The sequence below is a fragment of the Manis javanica genome, chromosome 4, assembly GCF_040802235.1.
Source record: "Manis javanica isolate MJ-LG chromosome 4, MJ_LKY, whole genome shotgun sequence".
In the NCBI taxonomy this organism is placed as follows: Eukaryota; Metazoa; Chordata; class Mammalia; order Pholidota; family Manidae; genus Manis; species Manis javanica.
In genome coordinates this window covers 159,439,399-159,460,688 of record NC_133159.1, presented here as the reverse complement: position 1 = coordinate 159,460,688, position 21,290 = coordinate 159,439,399, and the positions used below count along the sequence as shown (strand labels likewise).

The 21,290-nt window shown below is 36.6% G+C and overlaps 1 protein-coding gene across 3 annotated transcripts in view; it reads left to right on the top strand.

The window, feature by feature from the left end:
* IKZF3 (IKAROS family zinc finger 3) overlaps positions 1–21,290 on the top strand; it is a 72,836-nt gene that overhangs the window by 16,085 nt on the left and 35,461 nt on the right. For all 3 annotated transcript variants that reach the window (XM_017648595.3, XM_073235560.1, XM_017648596.3), the window contains exons 2-3: positions 1,079–1,132; positions 3,093–3,194. In XM_017648595.3, coding sequence (XP_017504084.2) covers positions 1,079–1,132; positions 3,093–3,194 — 156 coding nt within the window. The remainder of the gene's footprint in view (positions 1–1,078; positions 1,133–3,092; positions 3,195–21,290) is intronic.

Sequence of the window (21,290 nt, the reverse complement as noted above, 5' to 3'; positions counted from 1 at the left end):
TAGGTCATATGAAGAAGCGGGAAAATGAGACCTATACTCAAGAAAAAAGAAAATCAATGGTGACTGATTCCAAGATGACATAGATATTGGGACTGGAATACAAAGCTCGTAAGCAGGTGTAATAATTATTCTAAAAAATGTAAAGGAAAATATACTTGTAATGAATTAACAAATAGGAAATCTCATCAGAGACACTATAACAAAAGACCAAAATGGAAATTCTAGAACTGGAACTATAATATTGAACAATGAAAGAAAAATATATGGGGGAAGGAGAACAGTTCCTCAGGAAACTATGGGAAAATATGAAAAGTCTTACGTACATGTAATTGAAGTCTTAGAAGAAAAGGAGCAAGAGAATGAAGAAGAAAAAGTATTTGAAGAAATAATAGCTGAAAATTTCTTAAGTTCAGTGAAAAGCATAACTTTACAGATAAGTTCAGTGAACCCAAGTAGGATAAATTCAAATAAAATCACACCTGCACATATCATATCAAATTGCTGAAAACCAAAGGTAAAGAGAAAATCATGAAATCATTCATAGAAAAATATATATAGGAAAACAACAACACAAAATATCAGTGACTTCTCATCAGAAACAATAGAAGCTAGAAGATAGTAGAGTGCCATCTTTAAAGTGCTGAAAGAAAACTGTCTACCCAGAATTCCATATCAATTAAAAAATACCCTTTAAAATTGAGCGCAAATTAGATATATCAAAGTAAATGGAAAGTAGGAAAAGTTATCATTCACACACTTACACTACTAAAAATGCTAAAGGAAGCTCTTTGGACTGAAAGCAATGATACCAGATGGGAACTTAGGTCTTCATGAAAAAATGAAAAGCACCAGACATATTACGTATGTAGGTAAATACAAAGTACTGATTTTTCCTCTTAATCTCTTTAAAATACAACTGCTGCATAGATAATTCTATGTGGGTTGTAGAGAAAGAATAGTCCTTCTCTGAAAAGGAAATCTGCTGCTAAGCCTTCTAAAATGGTATCCTTATTAAATTTAGAATGCTCAAACCTGAAAAAATTTAAGTAGCTGATACTTATAATCCTTTTCTTTTCAGATATAAAACCAAATGTGGAACTGAAAAGCACTCAGGAGCAGTCTGTGCCCACAGGTAACCTCAGATCTTTCCTCTCTGGAAATACACCTTTATGGAAATTACCAAAGAAAGAGGAATATTATGAGTGCAATAAAATAGTATTCAAAAAAATGTGGTTGTCCTTTTCTGATGCAAAAGTAGCTCATTCATTTAGATCACAGAAGTTCTTTGGCATTATAGGGCCCAATCACAACCCACTTAACGTTGATCACTGGTTTTGTCTCTTTTTTTTCCCAACTGATCAGTTTGAATAGACAGTTTTTGTTGAATAATGTAGCAGCTTATATTTGAACTACTTGTGCTTTTCACTCTAGAATAGTGGGTCAGCAAACTTTTTTGTAAAGGGCCAGATAGTAAATATTTCAGACTTTGTGGGCCACATGTGGCCTCTGTTGCATATTCCTCTTCATGTTTTACAATGCTTTAAAAATGTAAAAACCATTCCCACCTCTTGGGCCCATACAAAAACAAGCCACCATTAGATTTGGCCCTTGGGCCATTTTGCTGACCCCTGCTCCAGAATAAACTATAAACATTTAAAATAATTAATGTCCTAAAAATAACTTCTATTTTTCTGCATTGATTAACTTACTTTGATTCAAAGCATATGCTATCTTATAAAATTTATCACATAACTGTCTTTTTATGTTACTGTGAATTGTAACATTTTAATTGAACCTCTACCTAATATTAGTGCACTTTATGTTAGTCATTTGAGGCTTGAGAAAAGTGAACCACTTTTTAGAATAGGTCTAGAGTTCATAGAGTATATGTTATAATACGCAGAAGTTAGAAACTTGACCTATTTAGAAATCAAAACATGAGTCCATGATGGCTATATTTTCAGCACCTCTCAGTCATTGATTTTATTAAGTATGTTTCCATTTTACTCCTGCATTTCAGTAGAAGGTCCTGCTCTGTGTTTGATCATGGCTGCAGCTGAAAGGAATGCTACTGCAGAGTTTCTAGTCACCTCTCCTACTTCATCCCAGCTTAAATACCACATTATCCAGGGTCTTTGATTATTTGTTGCATGTAGAAGGTACCCAGGAAATATTTCATTGAATATTGGGAAGGAGTTTGATAAAAAATGCGTAACTTTTGAGTTCATCTCTTTTGTTACCATCTTTTTGTTAAGCTACTATGCTTATATGTGAAATAATTAGTTACATTGTTCCTTTTTTCTTCTAATATTATTAATATTGTACTAAAGTATATTTCCATTAAACTTGATTTTTAACAAGTTTGCTGTTATTTAAGCATGCTTTTATTATGTCTGCTCACTTTCACTTAGGAACTCCCATAACATTTTTTATTTTCCTTAATCTCTTGTCCAGGTCTATATATATTATAGACTTGTATTATTTCTTGTCCAAGTCTTTAATTAGAGTTGTGAGCTTGTCTTACCTACATCTGCAAAGTATAAGCTCCCTGATGACAGGAATTATGATTTATATCTGTAGTCTTGACAACACTTAGTAAATGTTCAAAGAAATAAAGGAACTTGGGGCCAGTATATTTTCCACAGAATCACATATATAATGTGAACAGACAGGTAAGATAAGAATTGATATACAGAATCTTACTTCCTCTCAAAGCATCTTTCCCAAATTGGATTATCCCAGTATTTTCTCATCACTGCATAAATACTTCTTGGTAATAAAAAACAATCTGACTGAATATTGTGAGGTACACCAAAGGAGGAGAGAATTTCTGCCCAGAAGGAACTTGAGTGCACTTTAGCTCAGGTGAAAAAAATATTCAAGAAGATCATGTCTCATAGAAAGGTTCATTAACACTGGGCATGTTTCTAAACCTCAGGAGTTTTCATGTGTATTCCCTTTGGGGTATATATGAAAGGGATACTATACTATCTATCACTAAGAAATTATGCTGAAATGGAAGTCTACTTAATACATGTTTATAAAAATCCTTTAAAGTTTACTGTATAGTTAAAATTCTTTTTATCTTCTAGAAGGTCCAGTGACTTTGAATGACTACAGTTTAACCAAACCTCATGAAATAGAAAACGTGGACAGTGCAGAAGGCCCAGCTAATGAAGATGAAGATACAGGAGGTAAGCCATAGTGTATTAAAATCTAATGGTTATAGATATGGTTAAGGCTTCACATGAAGAAGAAATCAGGAACTCTCTAAGGAAAACTTGAATTTGTGGGTTGAGTTGGGAATAATTCAGTTTTGTTTATTTCACAAATATTTACATGTAATAATTTGCTACAAGATATCAGCAAACTTTGAGAATTTAAGATATTTATTCAGTGTTCAAGTTATACTAACTTCATTTTTAAAATAATGTTTATTCTTTTCCAACATAAAAATAATACATGTTGAGTTCAGAAAGTTTGCAGTGTTTTCAGCACCAACAAGTTCTACAAGTCTCCATTATCCTATTGTTCTGAGACTATTGAGATTTTAACATAATACTGGATTTCCTTCATTATATAACCATTAATTTGTTCATTTGCCCTCAGCTGCTATTCCTTCTTCTCTCCATTTCTGCCTGAACTTTTCCACCTTTAAAGGACCATAAGTTTAGCCACTGTGCTGGTCTAGATTGCAGGCAGCAGTACAAATCCAGCAAGTGCATCCCCCTCAGTCCACTCCTGTTCACAAAGGGTAGAATCACTTAGGTACAGAACTAGTGGGCTGTTTCTACTGCTAGGCAATACAGCAGCATTCACTGTTAACACCAGTTTTGCCAAATGGAGTGAAGGCACAACCTGTCCTATCAGGCCTTTAAGAATTCTAATATAAAGGTCAAAAGTTTTTTGCTTAGGAATCATCTATTTCCAGCACTTAATAGTAGCAGACTTTGTAGGTCCTCAGTACTGCATCAGGTAGGAAAGGGGAAGTTGAGGTGATGTGGGGAAAGAAAAAATAGTATAGTCATCATACCAGTGTCCTCTCCCCTTGGGAAGTATTGCATAATCATACCAGCATTTTCCCCCATGGAAAAATTGCATAGTCATACTAGCATACTCCCTGTAACCTCTTTCCCAGATCCACCAGAAAAACAGAGGAATCTGTCTAGTTGGGAGACTCCCTTAGCTCCCTCATGTTGAGTGTGAGCACATGCTCTTGAAAACTTGTAAACCAGCCCTTCATGCTTGCTTCTCCCCTTGTTTTATGTAACCAGTGTTTAGCTGCCTGTTCAATCTCTATGAAACTATTATTCTGAGGAGAATTATTTGACATTATGTGCTGTAAAGTGTGTTTCTTGTTCTGAAAAAAATGTGATTTTGGTAGCCCAAATTGGTATCTTCTGTTCCAGTTCTTTTATAGTACTCTGACCATTTGCATCTACCACCATATGATGCAAAGTTCAGTCCAGAATCAACATCTATTCTGTCTGTTCCATATTGCCATTGGTTCAGTAATCCACTTGCCAGCTTTGTGTGGGCCCTTCTCCCTGAGGAATCTTCCCCATGACCATCTGCAGCCTCTGTCTCTCTTGTTGGCAGACAGAACAGTTTCTGCTGGCAGTTTGAGCCTTTTCAAAAGGAAAACCCCAGATTCAGTCCTCTGCATTGCTGCAGTCCCTAAATGTCCACTCATTTCATGGACTCAATTGGCTACTTCAGGCAAGTACACAACAATATCCACTTGTTAGTTCCAGTCACCTTCCAAATCTGGAAGGAAGTTCCCGTAATAGGCATCAACATGTCCTGTTTTAATGCACCCTTCAAATTCCCATAGTGATGTCCATAGGACTGTGCTCCTCCGTATGGGCATCCCTTTAAGATCAGGTTTCTTCTAGCCTATCCACATGGCCAGGCCATTGGCTATCACCCATGAGTCAGGTAAAAACTGAAACATAAGAGGCTTTTATCATTGCCTAATTCTTCCACATGTCTAGGAAAAAGGCATGTAATTCATCCCACAGAACTGATTTAACTGTACCTTCTTCAATTAGAGTGATGGTCTTTCAAACAGAATATTGCTCATAAGCCCCAGTCTGTGCTGTATGTAGAATTTGTCTGTACCAGCTCTTGAGCTTCTCTTCTACACTATGTGGGCTTGGACAATCTTGTCCATTCTCATTTAGCATGTCCAGTTAATACTGCTTGAAGGACAGATTTAGGTGCTTTATGTTGTATAGAAACAGTTTCCCAGTCAGAGACATTCCCATAATACATTCAGATAAAAGAGGTGCAACCACTTCAAACATACCAGCTTTCCTCCAAACTTTCACTTTAATCCATCAACCTTTACATTCCTAACTGTGACCTGCATTAGGATTTTATCAACAGGTTTTGATTTTACAATACTAGGTATGGGAGATGTTCCCCAGTCATACATAATATCCACTCCCATAAAATATTCATGTAAAAGAGACACTTCTTCACATAATGCTTGTTTAAACATTCCAATTTTCATCCAAACCTCCACCTTAATCCTATCAACCCTTACATTTTTATATACTCCCAATCTAATTGAAGCCCCCAATAAGGGCTTCACTAATGAGTTTTTCTACCACAGTGCATGAAGTTCTGACATCAGGGAGTCCCACCCTCTGACCTGGTTACCCCTTCATGTGCAAAAGGCTTTGGGTCCCTAGTGAGAGGGTGAGCCAAGGAACCCTGATACTTTTGTCACAACAAAGATTAGTCTGCCTATTGCCCTAGAAGATTTCAGATCAGATTTCTCAATGTAATCTTTGCCTTCTGGCTTTTTAAATTCCTCTACACTGCAGAGAAAATACCGGCCTTGTTTGGGGCCCTTTAATGTAGGGGAGCCAGGAGGGTATCCCTTTGGTCCATCCAACCTTCTGAAATGCTGTATTAAGACTTTTGTTTCAACCCTGTCAACGTGTTTTATTTATCCCATTTCTAAATAACTGTCGAAAGAGTTTCACATTGATGAGATGAGTACCTTGACTCTCCTCTTTTCTTTTTCTTCTGTTTTGGCCTTATCAATGTTTCCTTCATTCATCTTATTTCTTAATAACTATTTACAATTTTCTACCTTGCTCAGACAAGTCCCTTGACTCTCCCTCTGCCTCTCCTCATTTTCTTATAAATTAACCTAATAGTCTTACTAATATCTTTAAGACCCAAGGAGGGAAGCTGAGACAGCAAATCCAGTAAGACTCCTTAGACTATTGCTTGATTTTGTATCAGTAAGTTACATGGGGTGCCCATGCAAAAGAGAACCCATGTTCTAACTGTGTTTTCTTAGATTCTGTATTTGTCTCTTTGGCATCCATTCATCACAGGGGGATGTTTTCTTATTTTTTGTGTTTTTCTGTATTTTTGATGCTTTGACATTTGGGGGCCTTACAGACCTGGAGAAAGACTGCTCTTTCCTGGGATAGCCAATTCTTAGAGATAGCAAAGGACTTGGCCAGGAGCATGTTTTTCATATACAAATAATCCAATCCAAAGTCTCTACTTCCCAACCACCTCCTCATCTAACTTTCATGAACCAAAGTAATATTTCCCCTGCCCAAATTATTAGGGCCAAGTACCAGTTAACTAGAAACCATGGGTCTTGTGAGTTTCATAAACTTCTTTCTTCCAAGCTTCATTTTCATCTCCTCCTATGGCTGCACCAATTTCATCATACTATATCCAACATATACATGCTTAGAACCACACCATTTACCATGACTTGAGCATCAGGCATATTCAGTGGATGAATATCTCAAGTTATCATAAAGTCAGTTTCATATAGCTTATGTACAAAGATTATCAGCTATTTCATCTGGGGTTGAGTTTACAGAGTTTATATATGGATAGTCCTCCTCCTCAGGTAAACAGACCCTACAGTGGCTTTTACCCAGTACACCAGCCTGGCTGTACCCTTGGAAAAAATATACTGTGTCTGGATCAGGTAGAACTATCTATGATCATTCTATAGCAAGCTGTAGGTTGGGTATCAACCCAAACATGTTCTTCCAGTCTGTAGCATTCAAAACCAAAGACACTGCTTCTAAATTAATCATTCTCACAGTCCATTTTAGTAGAGGTTCTTCAGGAAACTGATGACATTGAGTCACAAATGAGAAAACCCCTTCATGATATGTGCCCTGGTTTCGTTAGTTTCTTAGTTTTGTCCTCCCACTATGTAAACTACCTTCTTGGTGACCAGAGGTCTCAGAGGTACTCTTCATTGTTCCTGAATAATTTTACCCCTTGGAGGTGGCTTTGAGGCTAATATCTGAAGCTCAAACCAGACAAAATCTGACCTCGGTCCAGCATCAAGCTCTTTGATTCAACACTCTTTTTATTTCGTTTTAGTTATTTTAGATAACAATAACCAAGGGATTATACATTTCACTTTTTTCTTCTTAGTTTGTGTTTTCTCATGCCTCCAGTGAACCAACTCCCCAGGAGTTGGATCCATCTCTGAGTACTCTTGGTAATTTTACTTTTAGTAACTGATCACAGCACAGCTGCTCCTCTATAATGTGGATGACCACATAGCCAGGGATCAGAGGTTCCTCATCTCCTGTTCTTTATTCCTTTCTCTTCCCAAACTACGTGTTTAGATGAGCCAGGACTATGCTAGCAAATCTCACTCCTGACACCAATTCTGGTTTCTGGGTATTTTCCAACACCAGCAGCCAATTCTCTAGACACCAATTGGGTGTCCACCAACTCAATTCACTTCTCATACTAATGTGGGAGCTAGTGCAGAACCTTCCAGTTAAGGACTTAGTCCCACAAGACTCCCCTCACTTCAAACACCAATTGAATATTCCAGGTTCCCAGGTTACCCACAGCTTGGCTACAAATTTGGGATCTCCCACAACCCTCCTCTCAGGTTTGGTAATTTGCTAGAATGACTCACAGAATTTAGGAAAGCACTTTACTTACTATTACCATATAGTTTCTTATAAAGTATACAACTTAGGAATAGCCAAATGGAAGAGATGCATAGGGCACTGTGTGGGATGGGAGGCTGTGGAGCTTCCATGCCCTCCCTTGGCACACTACCTGCCCAGTACCTTGATGTGTTCACCAACCCAGAAGCTCTCTGAATCTCGTTGTTTGAGAGTTTTTATAGCATTCAATCACCAGTTCCCTCTCCCCTTCCTGGAGGTTGGCGGATGGGTCTGAAAATTCCAGTCCTCCTGGAGGCTGTCTAACGGCTCCACCCTAAGTCACCTCATTAGCATAAACTCAGGTGTTACTGAAAGGAGCATGTTATAAATAACAAGACACTCCTATAACTCAGGAAATTTCAGGGGTTTTAGGAGCTCTGTCAGGAACTGGGGACAAGTATTAAATATATTTTTGTATTTTACCACAGTTTGAGAAGGTCTTAGAAGTACAAAGGAGAAAAAAACCTCCTTTATCCTACTACCTAAAGGTAGTCTGTATCAGCATTATGGAATACTACTAGGCTTTTTTGTGAATTTTGAGCACTATATTTATATTAACATTACACACATTTTATGCTAATTTTTATGTTTATAAATCTGACCAATATTGTTTTGTGACTGTCACTCAGATCTCATCTTAGATGTCATTTCTTTGGAGAGAATTTCCCTAACAATCCAGTCACTATTTTAACACAGTATCCTATTTTAATTATCTGCATGGCACTTTACAATGGACAGTTTTGTTTGTCTATTGTCTCTCTCTCTCCATCTTTCATGAATCAGGATCTTGGACTGTTATTTTCATTGCTAAGTATTTGCAGCACCTAGAATGGTACTTAGCCCATAGTAGGTGTGCAATAAATATTGGTTGAGTAAGTGATTAAATGAATGCCTTGGGTACATTATATATACATTTATATGTGTTTCTTAAGGGAAGAAAAGAAAAAAAGAATTGTTTCTTGGGATCTTTCCTTTTGCCTTAGATTCTTAGGAACCAGGAAATAGAATTCTATGTCTAAAACTTCTGAGATTCAAATCACAGCTTCAACTAACATTCCAGCTCTGCCTAGCTATACATTAATTTGTACCAGTTCTTAACCACAGAGTCTGAAAAATACTGCCTGGCACAGGATGTGGTCATTTGTGCTGAGGAAAGGCATATGGTGTTCTACCAGCTTGATGCAACTTCTTGAAGGTGACATCCATGGAGTCACACTCAGAATGAGGCAAATGATACCTGGGCCTTTGACTTGCATTTTTCTGATTAGGGATTCTGAATTGTGATATGTAATGCCATCAGTTTATGTTGGAAATGAGGATCCCTATACAACTTTTAGTCTGAGAATTTATACTTGATGTTAGAATTTACTCTAGATTCCAAGAAGTAGCTTATGAGTTTTATGTTTTCAGGTATTCAGAAAAAAAAAAGATTAAAATCTCAAACATAAATAAGAAACCAAATAATTCCGTTTAATAATAGGAATTTAAAACAAATATTGTGAAAACCGTCATTGTGTAGTTCTTTTCTAGGAATCTAGACAATAGATTCCAGACCTCTGCATTTTGACCCTGCTCCAGAAGTGCTTCCAAGGAGAAGAGAGAGATTCAGTCTCTGTGATCTGCTCAGTTTGGGTCATCTTAGACCGCTATAGCTGCCTGTACCACTTTTATCACCTTACCTCCAACTACATGTCAGTGGATTAATGGTATATCTGTGTATTTTCTTCAGTTGTAAGGAGTCTAGGAGTGTCATAAGTTCTTAGTAGAAACTAGAATGTATCATCAATCATTCTAAATAATTTGGGAAACAGAGAAGAAAGGATTCTTTCTTCTAAGCCTGATTTAGAAAGAATGAATAGGCCAACTTTACTGTTGAAAGATTAATCTGTTAATTCATGATTAAGCCCCAAACTGATTACTGTACTGTTAATGTTGGCACTTAATCTGGTCAGGCTTTTGGAAAACATTGTTATCAGGATCCTGCTTTTTAAAAGAATATGATATGTGCAAGTTATACATCCTAAATTATAAAATAATACAATTGAAAAATAACATTGCCTGATAGAAAATATACCTTATTGCATAATAAGTTTCTCTGCCATAAGTAGCATAGGGAAACATTAGGACTAGAGTTAAGATTATACTTTCAAAGGTTGTTAGGGAAATTAAGCCATAATATAAACATAATTAAGAATAACTTTAAAGCATGCTTCAGAGGATCCTATTCTATTTAAGTTTAATGGAAGCATTTTTTAAATGTCCTCTAAGAAGTTTTAGAAACTAAGATGTGTCTTGGAATCTTTTACATTCAGAATAATCGTAATCATGTTTAATTCATATGCCAAAAATGTTATGTGTATCTTTTAACGTTTCCAGCTCTTAGAAAATTAGAAACACTATTTTTCTCTTGTAGAAAGACAGACTAAATTTTTAGGGGGAAAAAGTCTTTACCCAACTAGAACTGTTGTTTGAGAAACAAAATAAAATATTTTGGGGAAAAAAAGCTATGATTTAACATAAATTCACTTGTTTCCCTCCCCCAAATATTTTGATCATTTTTTTACAGTATGTTCCTAAGAACCTAGTGCAGGAATTGGCCAATTTTTTTCTGTAAAGAGCCAGATAGTAAATACCTTTGGCTTTGTGGGCCATACAATCTCTGTTGCAACTTTTTGACTCTGCTGTTGTGTTGTAAAGCAGCCATAGAAGATACATAAATGAATGCTCAGAGCTGCGTGCCAGTAACTTTATTTACGAAAACAGGCAGTGGATCAGATTTGGCCTGCAGGCCATAGTTCACTGACTCCTACCCTAATGTATACATTTATTGTGTGATGAGTTAAGAAAGCTTTTGGTCCTTGAAAGGAACAGTGTTCATATAAACATTTCAAAAAGGCAACAGTAGAAAATGTAACACTATTATTTTTTAAATTAGAAAAATTTATATAATTAATAGCTCTGTTAATCACACACATACATAGGTGGGTATAGCTCTGTACCACTATAATTTATGTAAATTAATTGGTCACAAATAAAACCATAAGCGAATTAAATGTTTTGTTACTACTTAGTTGGCTTCTCCTTTCTTCCTGAAAATTTAAATTTAATAGACATTTGCACTGAAGATATTTACATCATTTCAAGTTTATTTCTCCCTTGAGGCCTTCTTAGACTATCCCAACTCCCCCAAGTATAGTCTTAGAGCTAAGTTTTTGGAATGTATTTACCTCTTTAAACTTCTAATTATACTCTATCTGGAATTGTTTGTGCATGACAAACTTTTACCCTATTACATTTTAAACTTTTTGACAAAAGAGCCCAAGTAGTCTTCATTTACATCTTTCTAAACATACCCTAACTATGAAGTGATATAATCCAACTGCATTGAAAAGCAGAAGAACTGAGGAGGTTCAGAGTCTTTTTCAAGCCTGGTCATTGACTTCTATGAACAATTATTATTTCTCTTCTTAGTAGAACCAACTGCAACTGTGGGCAGATTGATCTTGAGCAGTAGGAAATACTGCTGGGATCCCCAAGTCTTTATTTTTATTTAGCAATGAATGAGTGCTTAGGTATTGTAGGCAATTCACTGAATACAGAGGATATTGGAACCTTTCTATTGGATCTAAATGTGAGTTAGATACTGTAATGTCATATCCCTAGTGTTCACAGAGGAACAGAGTTAAATTAAAGCCTCTGGATATCAGGGCTAAAGGTAAGAAATGTTCAGCAGTAGTGTATCCAGGGATATGACTAGGTAGAGATGACACAGGATGGTGGAATGTCACCCCAACAAGGCCCTATAAAAGAGAAATGCAGGAAGGGCAGAATGAGGTAGAAACTCACAGCTCTTGTTTCAGCCCTTCCTCTGAAACTGGACCCCCATCTTTGCCATTTCTCACTTAGAATATGGAAGGAGAGATTCTGTCATGAGCATCTATGTTTTGAGGTTGTGATTCTACATGCATATGCTGATGGCATTACTCCTCTTCAAATAACTAAATATAAATTTGGCTACCAACTCCCTGCATTTAGCACTCTACTGGCCCCCTTTCTTAGCAGCCCCCTAACAACCACCACTTCTTCCTACTTACACTAGCAGTTTGTTCTGAAGCTGCTATGGGGCAAGAAGTACACACTATACCTCAGTATCCATCAACATCAGCTGTTTTGTCCTGTGGAGGTTGCACATTTACCATTTGCGTTAGTTTCCTAGGGCTTCTGTAACAAATTATCACAATCTGGTGGTTTAAAACAATAGAAATTTATTCTCTCACAGTTCTGGAGGCTACAAGTCTCAAGTCAAGGTGTCAGCATGGCCATGCTCTCTTTAAAGGCTCTAGGAAAGAATGCTCCTTTGCTTCCTTTTAGTGTCTGATGTTTCCCAGCAAGACTTAATGCTCCTTGCACTGTGGCAGCATAACTCCAGTCTCTGCCTCTGTAGTCCTTGGCCTTCTTCCCTCTGCTTATTTCTGTTGTATGTCTTGTCCTATTATAAGAACACCAGTCATTGGATTAAAGGCCCACCCTAATCCAGTGTAACCTCATCTAAACCAAGTACGTTTACAAAAATCACATTCTGAGGTGCCTGGCAGACATAAATTTGGGGGAAACACTTCAATGCACTATGCCTTTCATTTACCAAATCTTTACAACTAAGTATTGAATATGCCTGATACTCATTGTGAAATAGGCTTCTTTTTAATTAATTGTACAGTGGTGATCAATTTGTATATATATTTAATTTTTTCTGTTGTATAAGAGTTAGGATCATGCCTGATTCCACAAGAAAAGTTGACTTGGATAATTTTTTAAAAGGTCTTGAATTTTCTCCATTGTGATACTTTGTGTAATGCTTAGATCAAAGATAACAGCTTTAGTTGGTTGAAAAAATGATTCTTCCTTCCTTAGGAGATACAGCTCCCAGCTTCAGTAGCTTTCCCTGTCAGTCTCAATCTCTTTTGAGGTGTACAACATTTCTGCACTCATGAGAAATACAAACTAGTTTGGTGCTTCTGAAAGAGGGGGGAGGAACAAGCCGCATTTGTGGTTTATGGATGCTAATTACTGCTACATTTAGTTGTGTGAAGGAGGGGCCTATGGCTGGAGCAAGCTGGGAGAGACCGAGTCAGCCTCGCCTAGGTGCTCACTGAGGTTCCAGCGGTACTGCTCAGCACACGCAAATACATGCTTCAAAAGGAAGTGCCGTTTTTTATCAAAATATTACATCTCTCAAGCCCAGATCAAGACCTGTCACTCATGGGATGCAGGGGTTATCTTACAAAATCAGCAGTGCTTTGCTGCAGAAGTTCACTCATAGGGGATTTCTGTAAATGCTCACGATGGGCAGAGAGGCTTTACAGTTTCTACTGTGTCAAACGGGTAAGTTCTGTTGGTGATAAAACACAGACGCCTCACCTTGAATCTTTTTAACAAAAAACATCTCTGGATTTTTTTTTTTTTAATCAAGCTGGGTGGCACAGTAAACTGAGAGGCCCTTATAGGATGGTATTTGGCATCTGCAAAAGAGGAATGGATAGTTGTAATGGCTGACAGAAAGACAGGTCTGCACACTGCCCTGAGTCGGGCCTCTGAGACTTCTCCCTTCCTGTTGCTTTTTTGTTAACTGTGGAGCAATAGTGCTGATGCCTCCTTGGAGTGGAAGCAAGATGAGTGTGAAATAAAATGTAGGCTCTGGACCAGTTGGTTGGGTAGCAATATGTGTGAAACACCCTTATGTGCCCGCTAACTCTCATGGCATCTGCTCTTGCCAAGTGAGTTCAGCTGCTTAAAGTAAGTTCAGCACCAGGCGTGGCAACCCAGGCCTCTGTGTATCCTGGTGCAGTTTGGCACCCACATGAAGGCACCCTGCTGAGAGGTAAGTGAGGAGTCCCAGTGATCTGCCAGAGTCAGCTCGTAATTGCTTGTTAAATTTTGAGGAATTTTGTGAGCTGGCTGACTTCATGTTGGTAACTTGAAATGGACAATGCTATTTATACCACTGACATCAGCAAATGCTACAGATAAACCCTTTCCCCACCCTGGTTTGGTTTTTAAGCACTTACCAGTGCACCACTGGACTCAGCACTGAATGAAATCTAGTTCTGGCTCACTAAGTCATCATTTTTCATAATCTGTCAGAGGGGGCTTTTTTCTTTTCCTTTTTTTAAAATTGTAATTTGTATGAAGGAGAATAGTGTTGGAGATGAGGAGAGTACATGAGATCTCTCCACCACATAGTAGGTAGGATCCAAAAATTTTCTCTTTAAAATATGGGGTCACATTATTGTAAAGTTAATGAAATGTAGGGATTTTTTAATAGCAACTGTTACAAAAAAAGCACTAAGCAACGAACAGGGAAACTTAGACACAACTGATCATACATGAAACTTAAAAAGTCCCAAATAATCATGAATCAGTTACTTCCTACCGAATCCTTTAAGAGTTTTAGCTGCTCCTGTCAGAGAAGGGAGAAGCAGTGCACACTGGAGGTGATTACTGATCCTGTTACACCTGCATTTGTGTATATTACATTGTGGTCTTATTGTATTTTATTGTCTCCCAAATAGTTGATGAAACGGCAAGGACAGTCTTTTTTGTCTTCTTTTATGCCAGAGTTTTGGGGTATATGTAAATGCTCAATATTTATCCATTTTCTTTCTCCCTTTCCATCCAACCATCTGTTTATCCATTCATCGTCTGCGTTGTTCTAAGTGCTGTCTTATAATTGTTAGGTAATTAAGTAGAGAGAGCATGAAGAAGAGCATGTGACAACATTTTGGCAATGGGGTATTTTTTAGTAGTGTCCTTTAGCCTGGAGTATGGAAAGACTTTCCAAGGATTACACAGTGTGGATAATTTTAAGAGAATCAGTTTCCAGGTCTTCAGTTTCAGTATATTCCCTTTCCTAGAACTGATCTGCCCTATGAGGCTGCTGTCGTTAAGCTTCTTCTTTCCCATCTCCCTTTCACAATGATACTTTTTCATTTTATAAAGAAAGGCATAACTCTCACCCATCCCAAATCTTACTTCTTTGCACTAAGGTGTAAATACTTTCAAGAAAACAAAGGGTCATTAGATAATTTCTTTAATCTAACTTTCATAAATACATTGCCCTCCATGCATCTCATTAAAAGGTGAATTCCCTGCCATAAATAAATAAATAAATGAATAAATAGGTACATAGATAGATGGATAGATAGATAGATGGTGTATTCCCAGTAAATTTTACTTTATATATTTAATAATTATTGATCAAATTTTTAATATACCGATATTGCTTTAATCAATTATATTCTAATAATTGTAATGATAACTCAGCCCAGAAAAAAATTTTAATACATAACACTTCATGGTAACAAAAATACTTTTATTTATAAAATTGTTGTTGTAGAGACATAGGATGAGCAATAAGAGACTCAAGCATAAGATATGCTTTTATATATAGGATAAAATTCTATGGGGAATTCAAGGAGGACATTTCTGAAAAATTTATTCATGTATTTTTGAATTTATGATAGAGTAAATCAAATCACTAATATTAAATTCCATTAGGTACATTTGAAAGGATGTGATAACAGTTTAAACTATCATTACTTACAGTAAATAAAAAGTATGTTTAAAAAATTTTTTATTATGATGAAAAATTGTAGGTGTCAGCTTAATATCCACTTCATGTCCACTGTATGTAAGGGAGAGGGCATGGTTTTTCAAAATTCTTTTGAGGGTACTTGAGCAAAAAACTTGAAGGCCAACCACTGTCATATAAAATACATAACATGTAGCACAGAGAAGCCTTCAATCTAAGTCTGGGCATATTTAAAGGCCTAACACAAAGATTCTCAACTTGGAATCTCAAGGTTTGAAAAACATTCCACAACTATGGAAAATTTTGTGTTTATGGGCATGCGTACATTTTTCTGGGCAAAGAGTACAGTTCCAGTAGAGGCCCAAACCCAAAAAAGATTAAAAAGCCCTATGCAAAGTGTATAAGGGGTAAAAGTGCATAAGGCTTCTTGACGTTGCTGTTTTTGTAGTAGTTTCATTTGTAACTCTTCATATGGTGTGTAAAATTGCTTCCAACATAAACTTTTTGGTTTAGTTCTACATGTATATAAAATAATATATAGTAATGATAAAAAATCATGAAATATGCACAGTCCTCCTTTCTTTATCACTGACTTGGAACCTATCTTAGGACAATCTTTTAATTTTATCCCTTGCTGATTCAAAGGCCTTCCCTTTTTCTTAATTTTGATGGGGAAAGTTGCAGATGCTTCATCTACAGAAAAATGCTGGATGGAATTATGAAAAACAGTTTTTAAAAGGATAGACATCATCTGCCCCTGACAACTCTGTTGTGTGGCATCTAATTTAACATCTAATGCTCAGTTATCTAGTAATAGAATGACATAATATTCATGCTTAGAATTAGGAAAATTACATTTGGAAATGACTGACAACTCAGTAGTTTTAAAGCTTTGGATGTTATAGTATTACATGCACACACACACACACACAGCAGATGAATGAAGATGTCAAAGTCAGGTCTAACAGAGGACTCTGGTAATCCAGCCCTTGGTGTATAACCTTCAAACACCAATAAACAAGATTATCTGGATTTAACACGCGACCTTTCTCATTCTGACTGGTAGGTCCAGATGTTTTCTCATTCAGTTGCCTGGTTGAAATCTGCTTTTTAACTGACTGCAGTTGGATCTAGATTTGAGGTTGCAGGAATGACAGTCTTGAAAACTATATTTTGCAGTGGGTGATGCTGTCTAAACAGTAACATATGGAGATGCATGGTTTAATAATTAAAAATAATTTGTAACCTTACCGTTAATAGATTTGCTAATTATGTCAACTGAGTAAGTAAAAATGGAATTGTGGTAGGTATTTCACTATATTTATTAGTCAGTCTGGTGGCATTAAAAACATTGACAAGATTTGTTAGAACCAGCATTTTCTGCACCTGTGACTACAGAGACAGAAACCCCAGTCATGCCTTTGTTACCCTTTGTTACACTCAAGGAAGCTCATTGCAGCCTTAGAGAAAATAGGAAAGGCTTTTTATCAGCTTCTCTTAAGTCAGTCTAGGCTTGTAGCCATAGTTCTCATCCACAAAATTTGGACACATATTTTGAACCTTAATTACCTTTCTTCATTGCTTAGAGCCCAGAACTATTTCGGGCATTCTTATATAAACTGTTCCTTCCTCACTATCATCTTGATTTTCCAGTTCTAGTGCTTCAAAGTGTACTAGTTCTCTCTCTGAGATTACATAAAAGAGATAATTCTTTGTGTTTTTTTCTTATGGGAGAACTAAACTCTTATATCCCCGAATAAACCCTCAGAGAGCTTCCCCATGTGTTTTATACCACTCCTGACTTGTAAGTTAGGGATAGTGCTTTTTAATTAATTAATAATCATAGCCTAGTAAATCATACTACATTATTAACAGAATGAAAGTGAGACAAAAGCACGTAAAAACATGAAAGCACAAAATATGACAAAGAAGTAATACAGTTAGAAAATCTGGATCTTTAGGATTTAAGCACAATTTAGCAAAACTCAGTAGTTAGGTATTCTCTGAAGTTGATACTGAAACAATTAAGTGTGTTGTATATCAACTATACTTAAATAAAAATAAATAAATACTAAGATAATTAAGTATGGGAGATGTCTTATGAGGCCAATTTTTACAGTTGATTGGTTTAGCCTCCATTCCTATGGCCACGGAGCAGATGCACCTTGTATATTTTAACACAACACTTATTAATTACTTTGAAAAAGACATGACATTAGTTGCACAGGATCAAAAGGAGTTAAAGATACTCCTATGAGGATTTGTCATATGGGATTAGCTGTAACTCAAAAGCTACCCTTGTCATAATGCTTCTTGTAGTTAGTGGCTAAGTAAGCTAAAATCTCCCATCTTGAGAGAGTCAGTATCTGTGCAGCTAGCTATCAGTTGTTGGTTTGTTTGTTTTCACCTTTATAGAGTTCTGTTTTTTAAGAAACAGCTTTAGTGTGGTTATAATTTACATACATTTAAAGGTTTGATTCAATGATTTTTAGTAATTTTACAGAGTTGTGCCAAGAGCACCATGTTTTAGATAATTTCTACCACCCTAAAAAAAATCTCTTGTACCTGCTTTCAGACAATCCTCATTCTTACCCCCAGCCCCAGGCAACCACTAATCTGATTTCTGTCTCTAAAGATTTACCATTTCTTGACATCTCACATAAAAGGAATAACATAATATATAGTCTTTTGCTTCTGGCTTCTTTCATTTAACATAATGTGTTTTTTTAAGTTTATCCATTTGATTGACTATATCAGTAATTTGTCTCTCTTTATTTCTGAATAGTATTCTACTGTATTGATAAAGTACATTTTGTTTATTGATTCACCAGTTGATCAACATAACGTGTCCATATTTTTGGCTCTTATGGATTATCCTGCTGTGAACATTTGTGTGTAAGTGTTTGTGTGGACATATGTTTCATTTTTTTTGAGTAGATACCTAGGATTGGAATTGCTGGGTTTTACAGTAAATTTAACTTTATAAGAAACTGTCTGTATTATTTGTTAATTGCTTATAACAGATTATCCCAAACCTTAGTAGCTAAAAACTATATAAATTTATTATCTCAGGAGTACAGGCATGGCTTACCGGGTCCTCTGTTTCAGAATTTCTCACAGGGCTGTAAGGTACTGACCTGGACTGTGGTTTCATCCAAAGGCTTGACTAGGGAAGAATCAACTCCTCTACTGACTCATGTGATTATCAGGATCAGTTCCTTGAAGATTGTTGGACTGAGGGCCTCATTTCCTCACTACAAGTTGGCCAGAAACTAACTGCCTTCAGTTCCTTATCATGTGGGCTCTCTAGCTAACTTCATCAGAGAGAGAAAATGAGGAAAAAAAGATGGAAGTCACAATCTTCTCTAATCTTATAACAGAAGTGATTCCCCATTTTACTATGTTCTATTAACGAGAAGCAGTTCACGTAGGTCCAACTCACATTCAAGGGAAGAAGATCACACAAGGATATGAATAGTAGGAATCAGGGATTATTGGGAACCATTTTAGAAAGCTGCCTACTATACTGCCGAACATTTTTCCAAACAGCTGCACTATTTCACATTCTCACCAGCAACATATTAGAGTTGTTTTCTCCACACACTCACCAATACACATTATTATCTGTCTTTTGATGATGGCCCTTCTAGAGGACATGAAGTGGTATCTCATTATGATTTTAATTCGCATTTCTCTAATAACTATTTTGAACATCTTTTCATTTGCCTATTATTCATTCATGTAACTTCTTTGGCGAAATGTCAATTCAAATCTTTTCCACACTTTTTAATTGGGTTATTTGTCTTATTATTGAGTTGTAAAATATTTTCACAGGAATCACACTTTTGGTATCACATCTAAGAAATCTTTGCCTAACTCAAGGTCACAAAGATCTTATGTGTCAGCTTCTAGGCCTTTATGACATTATTTTGCCTAATTTAATTACTGTAACAACCCTGTTTGGTATAAATATTGTCATCATTGCACAAATGAGAAGATTCACAGAAATCAAGTGACTTGCCGAGATCAACACAGCAAATTGGTACAGCTTGAACCTAGATTCTGCCTTACTACAAAGCCATAGTCTTTCATCAGAACTTTTTTTTTTTGGTATCATTAATCTACAATTATATGAAGAACATTATGTTTACTAGGCTCCCCCCTTCACCAAGTCCCCTCCACATACCCGTTCACCATCACTGTCCATCTGCGTAGTAAGATGCTGTAAAACCACTACTTGTCTTCTCCATCAGAACTTTTTTTTAAAAAAGACATTCAAATCTCTTTTCAGTGGGCAAAATAAGAATGAAATATCATATTGTCCCTTCCTTATAATTATCAGGACCCACTCTGGTGCTGTTTGAAAGCTGTTAGTAGAAACCTCTCTATTCATAATTATTAGAATTTTCCTTTGAAATAGAAAGGGGCATGTACTCCAGTTTGTTGGTTAGAGTCCATCCTAGTTTTATTCTGCCAGGCAATATTCCATTCACAGTTTCTGGTGGAGCTAGGATGCATCTTTGCTTGCAGCCTTGAAGCGTGTTACTGGGCAGCTGTTAAACAGTTGTTATACTTTACCCCCAGGGACAAGCATGTTCCAGTGACAAGCTAGCTTATTCCCTTATGTGTTTTTAATGTTGTACATTCACCTAGGACAAGTCAGTGCTGAATTTCTTTCATGTTTCTTAGTGCTTTAATCCCATTGTTTGAAAACCCGAGAGAGGGGAGTAGAGGAAGCAGAGAGGAAGAAAAGTCCAAATAATATGTAGCAGATGGTAACTTTTATAATGTAAATAAGTAAATTTTATTCATGTAAATAACATATTTTGTTTTAATTAATTGAATGTTAAAAAGAGCAAGAATTCTAAATCTTAATCCTTAGAGTCATTTCCCTCTTTTCCAAGAATCCTTTATACCCTTTGGGTCTGGTTGTTATATCTTAAGTTAGAAATACAATTTATTGTTTTCCTTACTGTAGCTTGATATGCTAGCCTTAGGCAAATTACAATCTGTGCAATTTTTAAAAATTTATCCAACCTTTGTGCTTAAATATCGAAATATCTCCTCACTTTGTACTTAAAGCAAAGAACAGAATAACTGTTCCCTCTTTCCTTCCCTCTGTTCATTGGTAAGCAGTTGCTGAACTATGTGCCAAGCACAGTGCTAAATGTTAAGAGTGCAAGTGGAATAATATATAGTCATTGACCTCAAACAGCCACTCATCGGTGGGAAAACAGGGAATACCATAGGAGGAGCAGATTTGGCAAGGAGGTAGAAAGGAGAGAAACAATGAGCTAAGTTGCAACTTGTTGAGTGTGAAACAAGTATAAGAAATTTAAGAAGTGATTGGAATTATCTGTTGGGCTCAGCGAGGACGAGGCTGGAAATACAGATTTGGGAGTGAGTCATCAGCAACAGAAAGTTGAATCAGGAGAATACATGAAATGAAGGTTCAAGAAACAGGCCTCTGGAGAACATTCACACCTAGGAGATAGAAAGAGGAGTAAACAGAGAAAGTAAATGAGTAAGTGAGGTAGGAATAGAACCAGATGTGAATAGAACTCAGGGAAGAGGTTCAAGAAGCAGGACTTGTCAGGGGCATCCTGTTTCAAAGTGATAGAACAGGAGGGGCAGCAGCCAGACCACCGAGGGCAAAGAAGTCAACGGGAGGACTGGTGGTTATCCTGTGGGGCGTGGGACTTTCTCTGATGTATCATGAGAAACTACATATTCAGCTT